Source organism: Teleopsis dalmanni, chromosome 1 (genome assembly GCF_002237135.1).
Source record: "Teleopsis dalmanni isolate 2A chromosome 1, ASM223713v2, whole genome shotgun sequence".
In the NCBI taxonomy this organism is placed as follows: Eukaryota; Metazoa; Arthropoda; class Insecta; order Diptera; family Diopsidae; genus Teleopsis; species Teleopsis dalmanni.
Genome location: NC_051846.1, coordinates 13,794,642 through 13,818,748, shown reverse-complemented (window position 1 = coordinate 13,818,748; position 24,107 = coordinate 13,794,642). Strand labels below are relative to the sequence as shown.

The window sequence follows — 24,107 nt, the reverse complement described above, 5'->3', positions numbered from 1 at the left end:
TATATATATATTGTTTTTTTTATATATACACATATTTATGCGTTTATTTTGAATATTTTAATTAATACAATTCTCACATTTGTCTCAGAATTGTCTCTTCACTTATAGCAGCAGTACTAGATCACCCTGTTAAGTAGGAAAATAGTAAATGAATAGCAAACAACAAACAGAACCGAGAACCGAGAATCGAGAAGCGAGAAACGTCGCTAAACGTAGCAACCGAACTCATGTCGAGCAATTGCACTCGTTAGTTGCAATCGCACAACGTTTTTTGTTTGCTTAGACACAATTTTAATTTGCGAGGAAGGAGAACAAATACCGAGTAGTCGTGTAATAATAGCAGCAAAATTTCCTTTTCTAGGTCTAGGCCAGACACACAATTACATTCTAAAATATTCCGTACGCTGAACGCTGAACGCAATGTGTTTTCGGTACAAAATATAAATAAAATTGCAAATAATAAATAGAAATAAATACATTTGTAGAACAACGAGTACAACAACAACGAGTACAACAACTACAACGAGTACAACAACTCCGACATGCAACAAAAACTCTAGAATACAAAAATTAGATGCAACAAGTTTCCTTTTAGAAAAAAATATAACGAAAATAAAACCAAACAAAAAAGTATCTGATTGTTTAAATTGTCAGCGTAAGTGACAAATGCAACGTTCAAATTTTTTAACATTTATCTATTCATTATAATATATGCATCTATCTACACGTACACAGATACTATAGATACTATAGATATAGATACGTAGATACATAGATATATTATGTACATAAATATTGTTTTGAGGTTAAAAGTGGCACAAATGTTTTCCTATAGAACTGGCATAGATACGGTGGACTATAGAAGCAAATATTCTCACTTTTAATTATTGCATGAGATGAATGCGCCGGATATCTATAAATGGGTTTTCAGATAGATCGGTATAATGAAGATTGATCATTAATTAAATAATTTTTTATTCACTGCTATCGTATTGAGAAGTTTTTTAAGAATAATTGTTGAGTAATATATATGCAATAGTTACGATATTATTTAATAAAGTTTGAGACTTGTCTAAGAAGATAATATTTGAAAATGCGAAATATAGGTACATAAGAAGTAACAGCAGCAGATAAAACTGTAACTTTAATATATATGACTATAGATTGTTAGATGTAGGTTAGGTTAGATTATACCGCTACTTTTAACGTATACCGGCGAGCTGTTAGCTCTAACATTCGCATAAAAATCGACTCTCCACTATATATTTATAGTTCCTTGAAAGTCTGTTAGACACCCTAACCTACAGTCGAAGGGGTCTATCCACTATAGGTTTATAGTTTCTTAAATGTCTATTTGACAACCCCAACGTGTGCAATAAAGTCATTGCTTGCTTTAACAAAACAATAAAGCGGTTTTTTTTTGTTTCATAAAAGCGATATGTACCTATATCCAAAATTTCTAGTAAGCCCAGCAAGTGGGCTGTTAACTGTATCATAACACGGGATCCACTTTTTAGGGCTTAGCTGAAATCAATGGCCCGAGTAATCAGAATCCCTATGTTTTATTTTTAAAATACCTTCTTTCAAGAGTACTACAGGACGCTAGGTGGTATTTTAACAGGAACACGCATGGTTGCAATGCATTTGCGTACACCAAACATCACCAGATGTTGATATTTATCTGATTGTGACAGATAATGTGCATCTCCTTTGCTTTTGTTTGCCACTGTCGAACAAAATTGTTTGGAGTTACTAGTTTTGGACGGTTTAACTCCATACCTGACATTGGAGTGAACTATCTCGTAAATTGCCAAATGACACAAACATCTTAAGCAATGTGTACTATAACTAACTGCCTGTAAGGAGTCTTAAGTCCCTAGCTATACTTGCTATAGGTAGTTTTGTCTAGCTAGCATTACCTAGCTTCCTTAATCAAAGAAATATACATGGAATAAATGGACATCCCAATAAGCTACTTCTAGTCGCTTTAAGTAATAGATTTAAATGTGTGTATATTCTTACATAATAGATGAGCTCAATGAACAAAACCAGCTATAGATCTTTCGATATTAGATATGTGTTTCAGTTATAAAAAATTAAAAAAAAAATCTGATTTTGATAAAAATTTGAGATCTTTCGGAGTTCTTCGAAGTGTTATTTTGTTTATAAATAATGAACAATAAAAATTTTGACTTTTGAAAAATATTTAAACAAATTTTAAGTTTAAATTTTATATTTTCCGTAAAAAAAATTCAGCAGAATGTCGTTCCAATCTGAATTTCTATTTAAACAAGTGCAACATGGCTTGGATCCAAGATATTTTTATATACATATATATATTTTATTTTGATAAAACTGATATGCAAGCAAAATTATACTGAGCTGCATTAACAGATATCAGATATGAACTGATATGAGTTCAAAAAAGAAAAAAAAGAAAAGGCAGAATTGTTTTTATTTAATCGAAGTACAGCAAAAAACAAAAACCAATATAAATACATATCTACATACATACATTTAAATATATATCAAAAGAAATATATTGAAAACCGTTTGAACATTTTTCTAACTGGATTTGTACTTTTAAAGGCTGCCCAAATAATCCTGTTAGGCACTGCACTTACACACAAGAATAATTCTAACAAACACGTTTGATTAGTTATGGTTGGGGAAGGAAGTGCAGGGCTTAAACTTGTACTTACCAGGTAATATAACAAAAAAAAAGAACAGCAATAATAACACACAGCAGTTGACAAAAACAACAAAAACAACAACAATAAAATTTATTTAAACAATATTACTGATGTTTTTTGTTTGCTTTTTTCTTTTTTCTTTTTTTGTACTTTTATGTACTTTTTGTTTAAGACGGAAAGTAATCGTGTTTTTTAAAGTGAAAACAGTGCAAAGTACTGATGGATAACGGACGGTAGGATGAGGGGCTGCAAAAAACGCAATGTGATTCTGCTATGTACGTTTGTATCGTCACGCGAGTGCAGCGAACTAATTCAAGGCTGCATACCACCACACACCACACGGCACACACCATACCCCACACAAACACACAATATTCATAGCTGAGTAAAGAAAATGAAACAAACAAAATAAAAACAATAAAAGTGAGAAAGAAAAAACAAAATATACATTTAACAAAGCTAAATGCGCTTGTAGCAGCAGCAGCAACAACAGCAACAACAGCAGCAGCAGCAGCATTGGCGCGCGACTTTGTATTAGCTTTGTATTGTATATTTGTATTTGAGGCATTTGAGAAAGTGTTTGTAGAAGTACAAGTTCAGGCCGACGAAGCTTAGCCGACGTTGCGACGAAAGCAACTTTTGTGCACATATGACAGCTACGAGGTAGGCAGGTTTGTGCTCTTCTATCGCTCTAATGCAACGAGCCACTCGAACAGCAGTCAGTTCAGATCCATCGATAAAGAACAATGTTCATATGCTGCTACCGCTGCACCAAGAACGGCAACGGCAACCGCTCGAGACCATTTGCAAAATTTTGCACGTTAGCAGAGCGAGCGTATAATACATTTTGTTCTTATTATGCGTCTTCTTATTAAGAATTAAAGTTTTTAGACTTCTTAAAACGTTGACTTGCCCATACTAACGATGCCAAAAACAACGATTAATTATGCCTTACGGACTTTTGCTTACAAATTTTAGTCATTTTGTGAGCCGAGACGCAGTATCAAAATACAAAAATATAATAATTTTTTGTATTTAATGTATTTAACAGGGTTTGAATTGCTTGCTGAAAATTAGCAAAAGCAACCATATTTTGACTAATGCATAAATATTAACCAGTCGATTTTTGTCAAACGACTAATTGCTAACGCATTGCATATGAAAATGAAATAAAAATATGCATTAGCAACAGCAAAAAACGTAAACAACCAGTTTTGATTGCTTGCTAATAGTCAATTTTACATTTTTGACTATTATGCATTTGGAATATATGCAACTTGCTTGCTTATGCGTTAGCTGCTTGTGTTTTGCTATTAGCAAATGTATATGGATTTCTTCTTTTTGTTTTTGTTTTAAGGGAATGTGTACGCATTATTTCTTTGTTGGTGCATTGAATATAGTTGTGCAAAATTGTAAGTAATGTGTGTGCGTACAATTTGTATGCAATTAATATTATTTTATCTGTAAATAGATTATGCCTAAATTTATGTTTTTTTAATTATTAAATTTATGATATATATGATATATATGATATATATGATATTAATTATTAATTATTAATTTATATATATATGTTTATATTTGTGGGAAAATTTTAAGTAATATGTAGAACATATTATATACAAAGTTGCCGTTATTCTAAAGTGTTTCATTTTAATCGGTGTATCATGGCTCCGCGACTTAATAAATTCGCAATTCTTCAACATTTTAATATAAATAGTGATAGCGATTTAGCAGTTTGTAAAATTTGCAAACATTCGTTGAAGAGGGACAGAATATTTAATTTAAGAACACATTTAAAAAATATGCACCTGTTAAATATAAATAAAAATGAAGATTCCAGCTCAAGTAGTAGTGCAATAGTTGTGAAAAAATCATTCCGAAAACAAACAATTAAAATCGAAATGAGCAAAAAAGAGTTATTTCGCTATTCCATTTAATGTCCTTAATTCGGAAAATATGAGAAAGATTATTGACCCTATTTGTCGTGGCTTAGAAGAAAAATTTAATAAAAAATTTGTATTGAAAAGCATCTCCAACGAGCTGTACGAAGAAGTCGAACTGCTAAATCGCTATCACTATTTATATTAAAATGTTGAAGAATTGCGAATTTATTAAGTCGCGGAGCCATGATACACCGATTAAAATGAAACACTTTAGAATAACGGCAACTTTGTATATAATATGTTCTACATATTACTTAAAATTTTCCCACAAATATAAACATATATATATAAATTAATAATTAATAATTAATATCATATATATCATATATATCATATATATCATAAATTTAATAATTAAAAAAAACATAAATTTAGGCATAATCTATTTACAGATAAAATAATATTAATTGCATACAAATTGTACGCACACACATTACTTACAATTTTGCACAACTATATTCAATGCACCAACAAAGAAATAATGCGTACACATTCCCTTAAAGCAAAAACAAAAAGAAGAAATCCATATACATTTGCTAATAGCAAAACACAAGCAGCTAACGCATAAGCAAGCAAGTTGCATATATTCCAAATGCATAATAGTCAAAAATGTAAAATTGACTATTAGCAAGCAATCAAAATGAAACCAGTTTACGTTTTTTGCTGTTGCTAATGCATATTTTTATTTCATTTTCATATGTAATGCGTTAGCAATTATGCAAGCAATGCAATTAGCAACAGCAATTCAAACCCTGGTATTTAATAAAAAACGTAAAAATATTTTGAATAATTGATGACAAATTTGGAAATAAAAAATTACATTTTTAATATACACAATATTAGGTTTTTTCTGTTAACTTTTCTTTTAATCATGTCTAACACATACGAAGATAATATTATTTTTTTAACCATACGACACTTGCATAAATTAATTTTAATGTTTATTTAAAACAAATTTAAAATTATTTATCTATTCATTATATTATTAAAATGAAAAGTTATATTAAATATATAAACATGATTTAAAACATCATTCACTTAAGTTACAGTTTGTTATTGTTATTGTATGAAGTAAGCCCTAACACTGCATACACACACGCAGTTAGTGCACAACTCTCTTTCAATATATGCACATATAGAAATAAAGTGAAATCGAAGTGCCAGCTTATAGTATCAAGAAAATAAAATAGTGCTTTCTGACAGCCTTTAACAAATGAAAAATAATATCAAAAAAAATTTGAATGTAATTTAAAATAAAATATAATTAATTAATTCAATAATTCTACAGCTGGTTTATGATTTTGTTCTAATATAAACACAGCAAGTGGATTTGTTAATAAAACTTTCACAGAGAGTTGACAAAACTCCAGAATAATGTGCGAACATAATAGTCAAGTACGGCTTTGGGTCAGTTGGTTAAGAAGCGGTGACTCTGAATTTCAAATTTGGCGGGGCACAAGTTCGATTCTTGCTATTTACAGACTCAAAAAATTTTTCACGAATAATTAAATACAAGAATTGTTTCCAAGACCTCTGATGATGGGTACTTGGCAATACTTGAAACAGCTGAATAAAAAATTACACCTAACAGCACTAAAAACATGAAAGAATGATTTTACAAAAAAATTTCTATGCATCAACAAAGGATAAAGATTTTCGGTACATAAAATATAATAAAATATAAAATATATAAATAGTGCTACCAAATAGCACTAAAAACTTTTGTTTATTATAGATTTCCTAGTAAACTTAATTCGTATTAAATACAAAGTAATCTCTAAAACCCCACTCCAACATGCGGTTAGTGTTTAAGTGTTGTATATTGTATATATAAGTAAAGCTAAAGTGCCAGCTTACAGTATCAAAAAAGTAAATATATTATATAAGATATAATATGAAACAAAACAGAAAAAAAATAATTGTCACCAAAAAACTTTTATAAAACATGGAATATATAACATATAAAATGGTGAAATATGCTAACTAACAGCACTAAATAAGCGGAAAAACAATTTCATAAACATTTTGTGTTAAAAATAAACCAAAAATATTAGAAAACAGAAAAATTAAATATATAAAGGAGTTCCATAGAATATCTGTGGGAAAAGATTTTCTATATTCTGTATTAAAAATTAAACTGTTAATAGATAGAAATTGTGTTGTAAAACCACTTTTCTATTAAGTAATTCTGATTACTTGTACATTTTTCCTAAGTTCAATATCATAGGCTCAGGAAATGCAATTTCACTAAAAGGCAATTATATCTTTGAAATCTTTGAGTGGTTTTTGGTTTAGTCAGAAGTTTGCAAATTCAGTCAATACCAATTTGCAATGCATTTACTCAGCACTTTATTGTTTTTCCAAAGTCTAACAAAATTCAAACGCTCACAATTCACCAGATACCAGATCTGCAAGCAATCTAAGCTTGTGTTGTAGATACTAGATACGAAACTGACCTTCAACAAGATTATTCAGAAAAATAATTACTTCAACATGAAATTTGAATTTTTACAATGTAAGACTTTGACATTCTGAAGTGCAACTGACCAACAACAGTTGCAACATGCAACTTGCAACATTTAAATTTTTTTTTTAGATTTTCATTTGCAGAAGCAAAATCACTTTGAAGGCTTCGACAAGACGCAAATCGTGGCAGTCAGTCAAATCAGATCGGAAAAAATGCATGTAAAATGATTATAATAAAAAAAAATTATTAAAAAAAGATTAAATATATGTTATAAATAAATAAATTTAAAGAAAAATATTGTATAAATTCATGGAAATGAAATATATAGGAGTTATCGAAATTGTTGTATAAAAAATTAAAAAAAAAATGGCATTAAATAAATTAAATTAAAATAATTTGTATTTATATCAAAGCATTATAATTTAAAACTTTATATTTATTAACTAAGATCTGTTAAGTATACAAATTGTAGTTGCCACATCAATTGACAGAATTGCCAATACATTACGGAAGTTCCTATTAAGTATGAAATACAGCATAATATATAGGTACTGACGTATACATAGGGAATATCCAAACCTTAACCTTAATGATTTAAACCCGTCTTAAAAAACTTCAAATTATTTTACACCAAATGTAAAGGATTTGTTTAAATAAAATATTTTCATATAAACTCTGAATTAGTTTCCTTCAAGTCCCCTTTGAATGAGTCTGTGTACATGTCCTTCCGTAAAGGACACAATAGAGCTAATATATTAAAGAAGTAACAAGAAAATGGAGTGCTGAAAAAGTGCAAAAAAGATAACTATACATCGGTAGTATGATACACTTCTCTAACATCTAACGTATTAAGTTTAGTAACAATGACAGGTAGGATAAAAGTTGGTTTATTGATAAACCTTGATGCTTTCAGCGAGGAAAATGACATCATGAGCTTCTATATTCAGCGAGTTTATTTTAATAACTTCGGTAATTTCAACCTGACTGGTAGTAGCAATTGTATATTATATCCATCTACATGAAAATAGGTGGAATAGGCGGGTAATTTTTATTTCATGGCCACTAGAATTTCACGCTGAAAGTTAGTAGCGATAATAAGATCGTTGGTGATTTCTTGAGTGCAATTGAAGTAATTGTTGCCCAGTTCTAACAAATGAATGACCACTCAATCCATATCATCTATCTTGTGAATACTCTTAAGACTATAATCTTAATAGCTGTAAAGCTTATGGTAGAGATTTTCACACTAACTAAAGATCTTCCGCTTAGATATATCGAGTTTTCCATTTTGACAAAAGCATTTGAAAACCAGTTCTGAAATGTATATAAGCCAGTGGTCGAATCAATTGCCTATAAAAAAGACTATTGATATTGTGACTGAGGATATTATTCCGCCGGGTACGTGACTAATATCTATTAAGCGAATATTAATACTTTTTTTAAAACTTTCGTAACATAACATACATTGTGACCGAAAGGTTTTCGGAAGTTCTCATTTAAAATTCGCGCGCTGTATATTTTTCGATATTTTAAGTTTATGTAGTTTGGCAGCACTGTCCTTAATTACTATGCCAAAAATGAGCGCGATCTGTCAGACAGTTCGTTTACGGCAGCTGTTGAAACCAGTTCACCTCAGTAGTGCGTTGCGAAAAAAACAATGGAAAAAAATATTGATCAAAGAGTTTGCATCAAATTTTGTGTTTCGAACGAATTTTCGTGTGCAGAATCGTTGCGAATGCTACAAAAGGCTTATGGGGAATCAGTTTTATCGAAAACTCAAGTTTATGAGTGGTACAAAGCCTTTCAGGACTGTCGTACGACCGTCGAAGACATGCCGCGTTCTGGACGACCTTCGACCTCTACCACCGACGAAAACATTGAAAAGGCAAAGGAAATCGTGTTCAAAAATCCTCATGTGAGTGTTAGAGAGATAGCACGAGAGCTAGGCATCGGTCGTGAGATGGCTCGTTTGATTTTGGTGGACAATTTGTGTATGCGACGTGTCAACGCTCGGCTTTTTCCGATTCACCTCAATTTGTTCCAAAAACACCATCGTGGACAGGTCTCGTTAGACATGCTTGATCGTGCCAATTCCGATCCAACTTTCATGGAACGCATCATAACGGGTGACGAGACATGGGTCTACGAGTACGACATGCAAACAAGCCAACAATCATCGGAATGGAGAGGAAAAGACGAGCCGAAACCGAAAAAACCACGCCAAAGTCGCTCGAAAATCAAGGCAATGCTGATTGTTTTCTTCGATATTCGTGGTGTGGTGCATCATGAATTCGTCCCTGAAGGACAAACAGTCAATAAAGCCTATTATTTGACTGTTTTAAGACGTTTGCGTGAAAATATCCGCCGTAAACGGCCTCAATTGTGGAAGGATAATTCATGGATTTTTCATGACGATAATGCTCCCTCGCACCGAGCCAACATTATCAACGATTTTAAGGCCAAACATTCAATAAATACCATCGAACAGCCCCCGTATTCACCTGATCTTGCACCGTGTGACTTTTTCCTGTTTCCCAAACTCAAATTACCACTCAGAGGAACGCGTTTTGAATCCATAGAAGACGTAAAACAGAATTCGCAGAGGAAACTCAAAGCCATACCGGAAAGCGCCTATAAAAAATGTTTTGATGATTGGAAGAAACGTTGGCATTTGTGTATCGCTTCTAATGGAGCATATTTTGAAGGAGATAAAATAAATATTGATGAAGATTAAGAATTTTGCGTTTGTACATTGTGACCGGAAACTTTTCGGTCACAATGTATGAAACTTAAATTGGAGGAACACGTAACATCAAGATATTAAATATATTAACACCAAAGTTTATTGCTTAGAGAAGTGACAGAGTATTATAAAGACGAAGATCTATTCCACATCAATTTTGCTTAAAACCAGCGAAAGCTATGTCTGTAATCTAGATAAATGTAGCAACTTTAAAAGTGCCAAGGGAAGCTCAGTCAGCACCTTTCTGGGTCATCAGAGAAGATAAATCAAGAAAAAACGTGTTGAGGCATTCATACATAGTAAAGACATAAATTAAGAAGAGGAGCAAATGCATGGTGAGAAATTGAAAGTAAATCAATTACTCTCTTTATTGTCTTAAATTATTATAAATTTTATTATATTTTAGGAATTTGTTTTATGATCTATTTTTGCTTCTTAATGGGCTTAAAGTATTAAAGTATTTCGCTATAAATTATAGAATTGAGCATAAATTACAGAGTCTTATATCTTATTATTTATTCAATATGACTTGCTCACCTAGGTACTTCTTTTGATTATGTATTACGATCGTAGTATCGAGCAACCTCCTAGCACGTCTAAGGTCTAATTCATCTGTCAGAGACTAATTTAGATACTATTTGTTTGGAAATTATTTATATGCGTAAACTAAAAAAAAAACAGAAACTTTGTTCTATTCTGCCAGTCCTCGACCAATGATAAAGGTGTTCCTATCACAGAAATATTTAGGATTCTATGATTGAAGGTCTTTTTGGGGCAGACTTTTCTGACACCCTACATCTTAACTTATATTATAAACTGAAATATAAGTTCATATGGCATTCTATACACTATTTTTATTACCCTCTTATATTATATATATAAACGGATCCATTTTAAACTCTCTAATCAATTACGATATAAATATTTCTATGGAAGTAAATAAAATTAAGTGCACTACACAAGGTTCACATTGACTGAGTTCATTTTTCTATTCGCATAAAACTATATGAACAGCTGGCAATGCTCTTGAACTCACACACAACTAGTGTTGCGTATGTGTGCGTACGTTAAGTGTTTGCAAATGCGATTTACACAATGCAAGCGTTGGAGATTAGAACAATTCTCTACAAAAGTGAATAATGACCGAACCGAAGGTATCCACTCAAGGTATCAATTGCTTCGGAATAGTCGTATAAAAATTTGCTACATTTTGTAGTTGTAGTTGCATTATTAAATGTTTTATTAACTTAATTAAATATTAATTAATAAAACTTAAAATCATTTCATTATCACTACTGGTTAATTTTAATAAAAATAAATAAAAATCATTATTAGTATTATTAACTTCGGGAACACAATATTATCATATAATATAAAATGGAAATTATTAGTATGTGTTTTAATCTATATGTGCTATTAAGTTCTATATGTATACTATATATACTATGCCTACATAAATTGTATGTACAATACTATATATTATATTGTATATGTCTATATATATGAGGTGGGCACCTCATATCGGATGAAGAAATAGGTAAGACTCTAAAAGGTTCAATAATACAATTTATAGAGGAAGTTGCACTTGGAGAAATGCTCTATGTCCATGAAGGGGCATAACAGATCTCTATCTCGCAGTACAAAGTCCTAAAATATTAAAGATAGTAATGAAAACGATTGTTTCACTATCCAGTTGTTACCGTGCATTCGCTACTTTTCTTAATTTATATTTTTACTATATCACAATCATCCTAAATCAACTAGGCAAATAGGTACACCGTCTTCTAAACAACCTAGAAGGGTTTTGAGGTTAATGTTTACCTTAGTGCTCTTTCAATTACAAAATAAATAACTGTAACGTATTATAATATATAATATGTACAATACTTACAAAAACTGAATAATTCATTTCATTACTGTTAAATTATTTCTCACATGTCTCTCATTCCAACTCCCTCATTTCAACTCTCTCTCTCTCTCTCTCTCTCTCTCTCTCTCTCTCTCTCTCTCTCCTCTCTCTCTCTCTCTCTCTCTCTCTCTCTCTCTCTCTCTCTCTCTCTCCCTCTCTCTCTCTCTCTCTCTCATATCTCTCTCATAATACCTCACGCAAATCTTCTTACTACATATAACATGATATTTGATGTTAGGATGTTGTTTACTTGATGTTAGTAACATGTTAATTAAAACGATGTTAGTTACGAACTTCATATTCTTTAGGAGAAAATATCTTCTAATAGATCTTAGAAAATGCAGAAAAGTTTATTTTCTAAACTTTTTCAACACGATAAAAGCCATAGCAGACTTCAAAGTATTTGACTAACAGTCTGTTTATTTATACGACGGTATGCAACAGAAATCCACTAATAACATTTTACTGACCCTAAATATTTCTTATGTCATTAGCTACTCCACCGAGGCAAGAGCCCTGAGATATACTTTAGATGCTATTAGAATGAGATATCGCTGAGCTATCTACAGCACTAAGTGACGAATTCTGATTAACCAGTACTAATGCTAAGAGGTTCCGCAGATGCTTGGATATGCAAATGAAATATATGTAGAATTATGAGATTATGTATTTTTAATGTATACTCTTAAATAGAGCATTAATTTATATGATTTATGTGTGGGCTAGTGGACGAGCACACTATGTAGTCAGGAAACCATAAGTAACTAGGAATATTTAGATTAGCTTAAATATATGTATGTCTCTTCACTTATAGCAGCTGGTATTTATTTTTAAATTATTCAAAAAGATGTTAATGACATCATTAAAAATTTAAGATGTTTAATGTAAAATAATTATATCTATATACCATACTTCACATTGGATTTATACCAGATTTATACCAGTCTTACAAAAGCCAAGTTCACTTAGGTGGTAAGGAGTGGCTAATACACACACAGTAATAGCACAGACAAATTAAAGGTACTTATTGCTTGTAGAAATTTCGGATAGATATACCCATATTTTGAACTGGAAAACAGTTATATCATTTGAATTAAACCGGTAATGATGGTTATGCCACTTTAGAGATAATTTCTTGAGAGAGTTTCTGCCATAAACTAAAAAAGAGTAAAGATGTAGATCTCTAGATACTGGCTTAAAGAATACTTGGAAGCTAAGCAATATAATTAGTGAGTTTTAATATTGATAGAGAGAATTTATTTCACTTGAGTTTATATAATAATTTATTATATAGAGAAACATTAGAGCAGTGGTTATTTTAATTCTCAAATTATCTATTGAAAATATTTTCATTATGTGAGGTTGTTATTCTTAAATATATAATTATTCCCACATTTAATCACTTTATTGTTTGATTAATTTAAATTTTCTCACTATTGGCTTATCAAATTATTATCAATAAGAGAAATAGTTGAGGAAACTTCTCCAATGTGGACACGGTAGCGTATGAGTAACATATTTTTCATCTTTGGGGTATACTTTGAATTCATCCCGGTAGTCTTTGAAGATGAAACTAATATGTTATTTTACGGATACGCATTTAAAAATAAATTTCTATTTCAAATAAGATATATTATTCCAACGCAACCTTGGGTTACTTATAGCAGTTAGAGGAGGAGTTATATAGTAACGTCTATGTGCCACTTAAAGACTCAATAAACTCTATAGAGTTCAAGGAAATGCATAAATATATCTGATCATAGAATCCAAAAACATGAGTTGTTTTTATAGAATGTAGAATTTAGATGTAGAATTAGAGTTAGAATTAGAATCGTTTTTATGCTTAAATACCACAGATTGTCGGTTTCAATGCTGTGCACTTTTTCTTTTCGGACCCGCGGCATTTTTCTCGGGTTGTCGAATAATTAAGAATTCACGCATATTTAAGTTTTGTGAACGCTTAGAACGCATTTTGATAGTAGTTGATCGCAGTTCGCACTTGTTGACTTCACGAAAAATTCCACACCACAGATCCGGATCGATTGAGATTTTGAGCTGAGGATTGTCGGCTCGCAGACTTCGCATTGGAAAATCGAATTGATAAATTGAGCTTGACTTCGAATTCGTTGATGTGAAATGTGTGAGCGCAATTTATTGCAGTTCGCTGGGGACGGCGGTGCGGAGCGGCGGCGCGCATGTGTGTGCAGTGCACTTTTGCATTGTGCGCCGCTGGCAGTTCAGCGCAAATCTAAGTTTAGTTAGGCGCTAATTGATGTCAAGGTACACCGCATAATTGAAAAGTGCGTTTTGATTACTAAACACAAAATTCAGTTTAATGGAGTGACAAAAACTGGTAGCAAACGTTGACGACTTGACAGGCAGACAGACAGACAAACAGACAGACAGGCGGATAGACAAACAGATAGACTTATGCATTCGTCGTAGACATACGCAGAGATTCTAATGCCAATGCACTATTGAGTGCGACGCATTGGTAAATACGCTCGGCTGCACCAAATGCGTCGCATGTCCTTGTATTTCGCATTTTCATAAGCGAATCGAGAAATGTCATATGCACCGCCTAATGCTAAGCTACCATAAACAATCCGTGATATTGCATTTTTGCATTATTGAGCATTTAAAATGCAATTCTTGAATTGATTGAATTGTGCGATTTGTGCAATGTGTACAATTATTGCGTTTACATGAATTAAATTCACGCAAATATGCAGCGCTGAAGGGCAGAGGTTGAGCAGATTTATGGTGCAGCTTTCAACTTTTGAAGGTGAAAAAGGTGAAGGTGAATAGAACTGAAGGTGAATTAGGTGAGTATGGAGTTTGAACGATATAAATTCTATTAGGATCAATGGGATGGACATAAGCTATGATGTAGAGTAAATTAAAATAACGAGGATCCATTAGGATCAGTAGAATGCATATATGCTATGCTGAAGAGCAAATATGCATAGTGTCAGAGTATTACTAATATAATAATGAAGCCATTAGCATTAGTATTATTAGTATGATAGTCATAAGTGTGCCACTGTTTCATCAATCACAATTGCATTCGTTCTTGAGGCAGTCCTTTTCCATTCATCATCAGCATTTATAGCATATAGTTGTGGGTGGAACTTTGCTTCATCAATCACATCTCCTATAGTACCCTATCCTTTGTTACTGTTCTTCAATTGTGTATTCCTGGTGTTCTCAGTTGGGGAATATAGCATTAAGCAATCTTTTTTTAAAGTTCCGTTTTCTTCTTCATACGCATACTTCCTTCTCTACGTAACCTAACGTAATTCTGCGCTGGGATGTTTATTTAATTTTCTTTCTTACTCAGTTCTTTTATTTTACCAATTGATACTCTGGCATAAGGTGCTTAATTGATCCATCGCCTTACATTCCTATGCTCTTTTGTCGCTAAAGATCCATCTGCCAAATAATCTTCCACACTAAGATGTTTCATTGTTTTGGTGGCTTGGAGGATTGAAGGCCAAAAATATACTTGTTTAACCGTGGTCATTATGATTAAGATTGTGAGGCCTGCGGTTTATTTAATCTAATCGATATTTTATATCTACTCTACAATCTTTTAACACTCAGAGTCTTCTCTTTTGCTTTATTTGCCCTCCAACCTCTCCATCTTAGGTGAATTATGTAAGTTAAATATTAAGCGCTTTAGCTCATCCCTCCGAACTTAATTAATATAATCGAAGTTCGGTTATTTGAATATAATTATTTCTTGCGGCTGATTTTAATGCCGTACACAGCTTATGTAAAAGTGCTAAGTTTTTATAATGTGAGGATCAACAATATAAGTATAAATGGTTGATAAATTCCTTGATGATCTAATAATAAAAGAGGCGCAATTATACAACATGGTTTTGATCAATCATAGGTATATGATAAAAAACCCAAATTAATCACCGAATAAACGAAGTTAAGATCTTTAATTCCTAATGGTATCACGATTGGTCAACCGAACTGAATACATTTCAACTCCAAGTTCCATGTCCAGAATGGTTTTAAACCTTTTTCGATTAATCTACAACTCAATAATATAAAAGGCGTGATTGATTTACCAGGATTCTAAAGGATATTCTTTTAATAACATCTGTTTCTGTTATTGATAGAGGTGTTTTTGGAGATGTCAAATACTATATTGTTAATCAATATAGTATGGAAGCTTTTGTACCATACATACACTTATGCTAGTGACGTCAATAAAGGGCTTGTTTAATATTTCAAAATGTTTGCTCCATTAAATTAGGTTGTTAGTACCAAACTTTATACAAACTCTCTGATTTTACTCCTTGTCATATGGCAAGCGACAAACACACGGCTTGCTTATTTGTAACTGAAACACAAACTAAACATTTCAGCTATCTGAATATTAACATGAACACTATTAGCAGTGCAACCAATACACAAAAATAATACATGACTTAATAAAGACTTAATATTATATCAAATTCTGGTAACTTTTTGATAATATCATGCTTTTTTAGTACCCAACTATTCCATTAAAAGTTTAATCAAATGCTATGTTTAGACTTTTAAACTTAACTTAAAAAAGATTCAATAATATTTGTAGTTTTTTATACAAAATCCATACAGAGTCCACATAGCAAAGAAATACGCAAAAGAAAATCGACAAGTCTAAGTAAGCCATTGTATTAAATAGTGATTTGCGTTGTGTTTAACTATACTTGATGTGTAATTGGAAAGACATGGAAGCACATTGAAACCACACACATTGTTTCTTTCAAGAGATAGTTTTGTAGTAAAGAGGCTCGTACCTTATCATCTTATCCATTCTACCAATTGAAAATTATCAATTTTTGAAGACAAATATACCCATTCTTCCATAAATGTTCGATGCAGTATAATGGTTTTGATGACTCAGTCCTTTATCCAACTAGGGTTGTTTTATTTTATAAGCATTCAACTTAGGTTAAGTAAGATTGGAATGGCAGCCTTGTGCATCGAAACTCACGGCTGCCATTTGAGCACAAATAATGACCCGTTCTGATAACACGGATGAAATACTATCTGTACAATAGATATGAAGGACTGTACTTAAGGTAAAACTTCGAAGCATTTAACGCACGAGCAGCGTCCTTTTGAAAGCTACCTAATAAAGTTAGAAGAAAACTACATATGTCTGTGGGGTAGTAGGAAGAAGTCATTCTTCTCCTTCACTTCATCTAGCTTAATTAAGAAAATTTCAAATCAGTATAAAAAACGCATATAGAATTTAGTTCGTATACTTCAAAGGAGTGCCATATGTTGACCTTATTTCTCATCCTTGAACTTGGCGGCTCAACAATAAAGCAAATTGCCCGTGCCAAAACTAGTATGGGCAAAAGTTCAATGCCTGCACTTTCTGGAGATCAACATGTTTTTCCACATTTCCACTTACCAAGTGGATAAATTTGTGCAAAACATTTTTCTGTAATAAATTAACAACTTTTATTTCTTCAAAACAATACAGAAAACCTTCCAGAGGAACTTTGATGTACGATTTTTTTCTTAGTAAAACGTCTTCGGTTACGTTCAAAGGCCCCAAATAAACGTCAAATCTATAAAAATTGTTGTTTGTCTAACGTTTCTGCGTTTCTGCGTTGCTAATTCTGCTTCAGCTTCTTCTTCGTCTCTTCCGTTCCGACATAGTTGTTTGTGTTATTTATTGTGATGGGAAAAAATTTTCAAGTTCAAGGTTAAGCATTACAAGTACGTTCCACAAGGATATTTAAATATATAAACCGAAAATACGCTTCACACAGTTACACACTTCTGTGCCTCCTTGCAGAAACCTACCAGGCAGGCAAGTCAGCAGAGGGGCCACCAGGCAGGCAGTACACATTTAAAAGACGATGGCTGTCTGACACACTCATCCTGCTACCGACATTGGCCCATTTACTCAAAGCCAGTACACGCCAAAAACCACCAAAACGCCCCATTCAATAAAAATGCCTAGGAGTCCCTCATCGTGTGTGAGCGGGTGTGTGCGTATCGCACCGTAAATAGACATAAACGTGTGTGGGCTGTTTTTATGTGCGCGCTTCCAGCTCAGTCATTGCCGTCGTAGTCGGTTTTGGGTGCTGTTGCCGACGTCGTCATCGCCATCGTAATAGCAGCTCGCCTAAGCTTCGCCGAAAAAACCCTATTAGGCGGCAATATCCTTTTGACCTTGAACGTTACATTTCCACCCAAAAATTTATTGACCCAACTTGAGTTCAATGAAGAAATTGTACGCATAAAAATACATCTTCCATCTTCACCATCGCAAATGTCTGGCGTTCGCGGGGAGTGGGAAGTGAGAAGTGAGAAGCGTCTGCATTTAAACCATTACTTGCTGGCAATTGCAGACACACACACACACACACAAGCACACACAAAACCCAAAGACATACAGACGTAGTGCTGAGCGGATATTACAAATGTTACGAAAGCCAAATTGCTGGGTAAAAATTTCCTAGTCGCAGATTTTCGCAATGTCGCTTGTCGTGGGAAATTCATCGGAAAATATTGTGGAAAAGTTTAAAGTAGAATATTTTGTTTTTTGTTTTTGGTATTCTGTGTGATAATGAATGTAAGTAAATTAGGTAAAGTAGATATTTTAATATTTATAAATGTGTATGGGAAATTATTAAGAAAATTCTTAGGTTTGTTTAAGAAATTTTGGTTTCCTAGAGACGAAATTATAATTTACCTTTTTTTTTTTTTTTGGTCAATTTTGGTTCCTATTTTTAAGAGTCGTAATTTCTATCAAAACTTTTTATTATTTGATTTAAACTAATTAGTTTCAGATAGCAAGAATTTTTAAATTAATAATAAATCATATATATAACATAGGATCATATATATATATATATTAATAAATTTTTTACTATTATTTTTGATGGTTTTGGCTTTATGGTCAGCCAAAAATTCTATTAAAAATAATAATAATAAAAGTTTGTTGTTGTAATTTCACTACTGTTCGATAAAACTTTCTCCTTCGAAAACAGTACTTTATATAAAAAATTTAGTTTCTTTTGTCAAAACAAAAGTTAAAAATTTATATAATATATTAATAAATGAAATAATCAACATTTTATTAAAAAAAATAATTAATATGATTACTAAAAAATATATATAAAATATGTTATATAATATATATATAAAAATATGTACATTAAATAATAAAATAGTTTCAATGGTCTTTTCGGAAATTTCCTTTCAGTCTTTAAAGTTTGATTGCCTCCTCCATCATTTATTATATCTTTAACTAAAGTTCTGTGATTATGAGTAGTGAATTTGCAAGAAAATACAATACTTTTTTTCTGAATAGACTATATTAATATATACTTCTATTATTATAGTTTTCATATATACTTTTCTGGAATATACTAGAATGAAATTCTTTGATCGTGACAAGGTAATTTAGAAAGCATATACTATTCTAAGATACTCTAGAATGTGATTCTTTATTTGTGACTTAGAAATTCATTATAGGTGGCAAAATAATGCAACAAAGAGAAAGCATATATCTGGCGGATAGGTCACTCCATCATTTTTATTCACTGAAGTTTTATACATTGCATATATGTATGTAGTAAATTTAAGGTAAAAAGCCTCTTGCATGATTTTTCATTCGTTGTATTCGCCAAAGTTAACTCATAGGAAGTAAGTGCCGTAACAATTAATTTCCATTGAAAGCTAAGCCAATCCATAAATTTCATTCCAACATTCCTCTATGTGTTGTGTCAACATCCAAGTTTACTTCTTTCTTAGAGATTGTAATATATTATATTTTATGATGTGATCGTGGCATTATTTTGGGTCATTATTTGCTGGGTAATTGGGCGTTGCTTAATTCTAAACCATAGCTCATGTGAAACCACGAAGAGAGCAGTTGGCGAAGCCTTGCAGACGTTGAGCACTTTTTTCAGTTATATTCCAGTATTCACGACTGTATAAAATGAGGTTTTAACGTATCTGTTTGAAAAATCTTAGTTTTGCACTTCTATGGTTTTGGTTTTCTTCCATGACAGCACAGCAAATATCCTTTCATTTCTTGTATTTAGCGATTATTTGACATTATAATATATTTCTTTCAAAAATTTATAAAAATAAAGTCTAGATAGATTCTCTTAAATTTAGGAAATTAAGGAGGTTTCACCTTTTCCGATGGAGATTCCGACAAACCACCAAAGATGCACTTTTTCATAAAAGCGATTTCTTCTAGAAGACAAACCTGAGCAGTCACTTAATAATAAGTATGTTTATTCTTATCGATTTTATTTTGGATATGTTTACTACAAGTTCCATGCTCTATGTGGGACTACCAGAAATTGAATATATGTTATCTGCGCAATCCAAGTTCCTAAGTTTGCTGTGTGAACAGACCTTCCGCTAATTGGTTTTATGTTAACGATATATATAGCTCTGTCGTACTTCTATGGCGATTTGTGTGCTGTTGTACTCCATGCGAAAAACGAAAGTGTTCCGAAGAATATCCTCATATTCAACCGGTGTTTATATGGTGTCATGAAATGTCGTTTGTGAGTCAAATGCTTTCAGAAAGGCAGTGAAGATATAGAAGAAATAGAAGGCACTTATCAAAGGTTATTCAAAAATAGTTTTCAAAATGGTTTCTGCATAATTCATGAGATCTTAATCATGTTTGCACTATGCATTGATTAACCTCGAAGATATCAACGATTATGATAATTTTTGGATATTATTTTATTTACAATGTTTAGCTAGTGATATCTTTTCTGTACTTGAAGGCCATGATATTGCATTTTTTTTAGATTCATTCCGGTGTCATTTTTAGAGTTGTCAATTCATCAAGTCAATTCATCAAGAAACGACATCTGATATCCACTGGAGTGACAACTTAATTCGGTTCTCCAGAGCGTTACATATTTGAGTGTTTATATGGTCACATTTGAACTCCATCCACTAACAAATATTTGATTTCTGGGTTACACAAAGCCACATTTAAATTACTCTTTAAACCATTGTTGGTTTTTTAACTTATTTTTATCTTCAAAATCAATACTAAATAATACTTGCCTTGTACTAAATCAATACAATAAATATCCTCTAATTTTTTCGCAAATGTCAAAATAACTTTTTCTTCTTCTTACTATTCTTTTTAAACACTTTTAATCCTATTCTATAGTCGATATTCTATAGTCCCAGTCTATAACGGTATAAATAAATATCGTTGGTACTCACTCACTCACGAATGTCATTTTCTATTTTGGGATCCTTTATCCCATACTCTATCCAAAACTCAACTCACTTAGTGACTAAAGACTTACCTTTGAAATTTGTCTGCTTATCGATCCGATCAATGTTGATGCTACTCTTTGACATCAACTTCTCGGCCAGCAGTGGATTGGCAGCTATAAGATATCGCGTCGAACTAACATGAGGATTAATCTCGTTGTTGATGTAGTTTACGGCAGTATTTAAATTGCATTGTTGTTGTTGTTGTTGTAAATGATTTGGTTTATTAGTTAAGTTTTCACATAAAGGCAGTGAGGAGAGTGCCAGCGATGTTGATTCTGTTGAACCAATATTGCCGGCTGCATTGAGTGTAGCATTTTCAAGCGATAAAACCTCATCATCCAGTGAGGTTGTGCTGCCACCAGGTACATAGTTTTCATTTTGTTCATTGACAATAAGCTCATTGTTGTTATTTTCCTCCTAAAGTTACAAAAAAAAAATAAATTATAAGTAATATGATTTCTAATTGTAGAAATAATAATAATAATTGTTTACCTTAACTTCGACAGTAGCTAAATCTGAGAGCAAACTTTCGATTTCGAAGTTGCTTTCGGATAGTTGACGAAATAATTCTTCAGATGATACATTACAAAGTGGTTCCAAAGAATTCAGTTCAGTAGTTTCAACGCTCAGCGGGTTTGTTTCAATAACATTTTCATTTTTACCGGGAGTTTCATCCTATGGAAAAGGGGGGCCATTAAGATTTTTATATGGAATTTATTAAGTTTTTTGTTTAAAGAATTTATTTTTAAGTAATTTTGTTCAATGGTATGCAGTTTTATGATTACTTTTATTATGATTTCCTTTAGTTGAGTTTTTTTAATTTTATTTATAATTAAAATAAGTGCAGAAAATTATTAAAAGTTAAAAGTTTTGTTTATTTATTTAGAAATCTTCAAGGAAGATACTCTTTCCTTTATGGAGAGGCGCGTATTGATATAGGAAATATTCCGCACTTCATCTCCCAGCTCAAAAAAAAAAAATGTAAGTATTTTGTCTAAATTTACCAGGAATTTCTGCCATTATTCACAAAATCACCCAAAAATATGCAACAAAATTAATTAAGTTTCGAAGCAAAGTGCATTGCAAAGCTTTTTCAAAAATTTAAAATATATAAACTATGTAAAAATTATAGCATACTTTTATGCGTACCTGCATACAGGTAGCAATGTCTAACCCAACCACCATGGATCCATCGTTATCCGGACACCTAACGTCGCATTTGTAACATGAAATTATAAAGAGTACAGAATTGATTAATAATTAAATAAATTAATTAATAATTAAATGATATTTAATTGCATTCAACATACCAAAGAAGAGCGTCATCGATAAATGGCATTGCCAAAAGCTCTGCCACTGTTGCAATTAAAGCTTTTCGTCTGTGGTCACGCTGTAGTGGAATTAAAAGCTTCTCTGTTGCTGCTGTTGTGTTATTAAATAAAATGTATTTGTTTTTATCTAATCTATTACGTTAGGTTGGTGTATTGTATAAAAAAAGCACAAGTGAAGACGTAGTAATTAAACTTGTGCTTAAATCAACGATAAAAATATGATAAACGTTTACGATATTACGAAGTTACGATATAACGAGTCAGTTTCGTTTGCAGCAATTTTAAAGCACTGATTTCATATATTAAAATTATTTTACGATTAAATATTATTATTTTTATATATATTATTTATTTAATTTTAGATTATTTATATTTGCTGTTGTACATATACCGAATATTGTAGGCACTTATATGACGACGGAATTTAATTACTGTTTTTTTTTCTATAAAATTTATATAATAAAAACAAATAAAATTGTTAACAGTGTTAAAAAGGCGTGGTTAAGCTAGTTTCGTTTTAAAATTTAACTGTACAATTTTTTGATGCTTACAAAGCAATTTTAAAATATTTTTTTTTATTTTATTTTATTTTTATTTTTTTTTTGTAAATATACGAAGGATTTTTTAAATATAAATTCTTTATTTAGTAGAAAATTTGATTTTCTTGTTTTTAATTTTTAGTCAAATTTGAGAATACTTAAGTCCAAAATGTTACCCGCCGTGATAAATGTGTTATGGGCCTGAAAATAAAATTTAATAATAAATAAATATATTAGTTTTATATATAAAAATTTAATTGATTTCATTACTAAATTATAAAATAATAGACAAGGTGTACTTTAAATATAATTTTAATTTATAATAATAATAAATTAAGTTCCTCTATTATTATTTATAATATGTAATAATATTAGATGAACTTTCATTTTATGAATGATTTTTTTTTAATATACTCTTATATATATATCAACTGAGACAGAAATCAGCCAGGATCTGCATTTTGACATCCTACAGGCTGACGCATTATATTTTTTTGATTTGCTTCACACCATAAACCACAAGTACTATTAACTTTTAGACTTCTAAGTCAATGAAACTTAAGTCAATTGTCCTATATTTCTATTTTACAACCTATACGACTACGATACAAAACGTAAAGTTTATAAAAAACAATACTTAACTATAATCTTTTCTTCATCTCCTTCACAAGCCGCAATCTTCTCTCTATCTTACTTATTCTCCTTGCTCTCTGACTTTGATCAATTTGGCTTGCCTTGATAAATTTTAAATATATTTATATTTGCTATTTGCCCTTAATAGGACCCCAGTTATCGGTCTTTAAAAACCGCTGGCTGAAATCTCTGCAAATATCATTTTTTGATTGAAGTTTCAAATGAAGATTTAAACTGCCTTCTTACTTAGTAAGTAATAATAAGTGCCTTCTTTTTTGTTGACAAATTCTTTTCTCTGGTTTTCTGATTTTTCTACTGGTCTTTCTTCTTCTTTGGTTGATGAAACGCGAGTTTTACAGCTCAAAGTACTTTTACTCAAAAGGGTCGGTGATCACTTGATCACTATAACCGACTGTAACTACTGTTCCATTGAAATATGATAATAAACTACTGAGTTAAATTTATAGAAGTATATGGTACTTTGAAGCCCAGCAAATATTCCCGACGAAATATATATTGAATTTGTTTGTTGTTAAAAGAGTGCAATTCTGAATTGGT

The 24,107-nt window shown here is 31.5% G+C and overlaps 1 protein-coding gene and 1 long non-coding RNA gene across 3 annotated transcripts in view; both read right to left on the bottom strand.

Moving 5' to 3' along the window:
- LOC119676147 (ecdysone-induced protein 74EF) overlaps nt 1-22,652 on the bottom strand; it is a 70,917-nt gene extending 48,265 nt beyond the window's left edge. The window contains exons 1-4 of one of the 2 annotated variants that reach the window (XM_038087393.1): nt 22,357-22,652; nt 22,184-22,253; nt 21,539-21,721; nt 21,076-21,463 (exon numbers count right to left, since the gene is read on the bottom strand). In XM_038087393.1, coding sequence (XP_037943321.1) covers nt 21,076-21,463; nt 21,539-21,721; nt 22,184-22,253; nt 22,357-22,385 — 670 coding nt within the window. In that variant the 5' untranslated portion in view covers nt 22,386-22,652. The remainder of the gene's footprint in view (nt 1-21,075; nt 21,464-21,538; nt 21,722-22,183; nt 22,254-22,356) is intronic. The other variant, XM_038087400.1, reaches the window with a different exon arrangement.
- A 332-nt stretch (nt 22,653-22,984) lies between these two features.
- LOC119672448 overlaps nt 22,985-24,107 on the bottom strand; it is a 54,785-nt gene continuing 53,662 nt past the window's right edge. The window contains exon 3 of the long non-coding RNA XR_005251897.1: nt 22,985-23,117. This is a non-coding gene — a long non-coding RNA (uncharacterized LOC119672448). The remainder of the gene's footprint in view (nt 23,118-24,107) is intronic.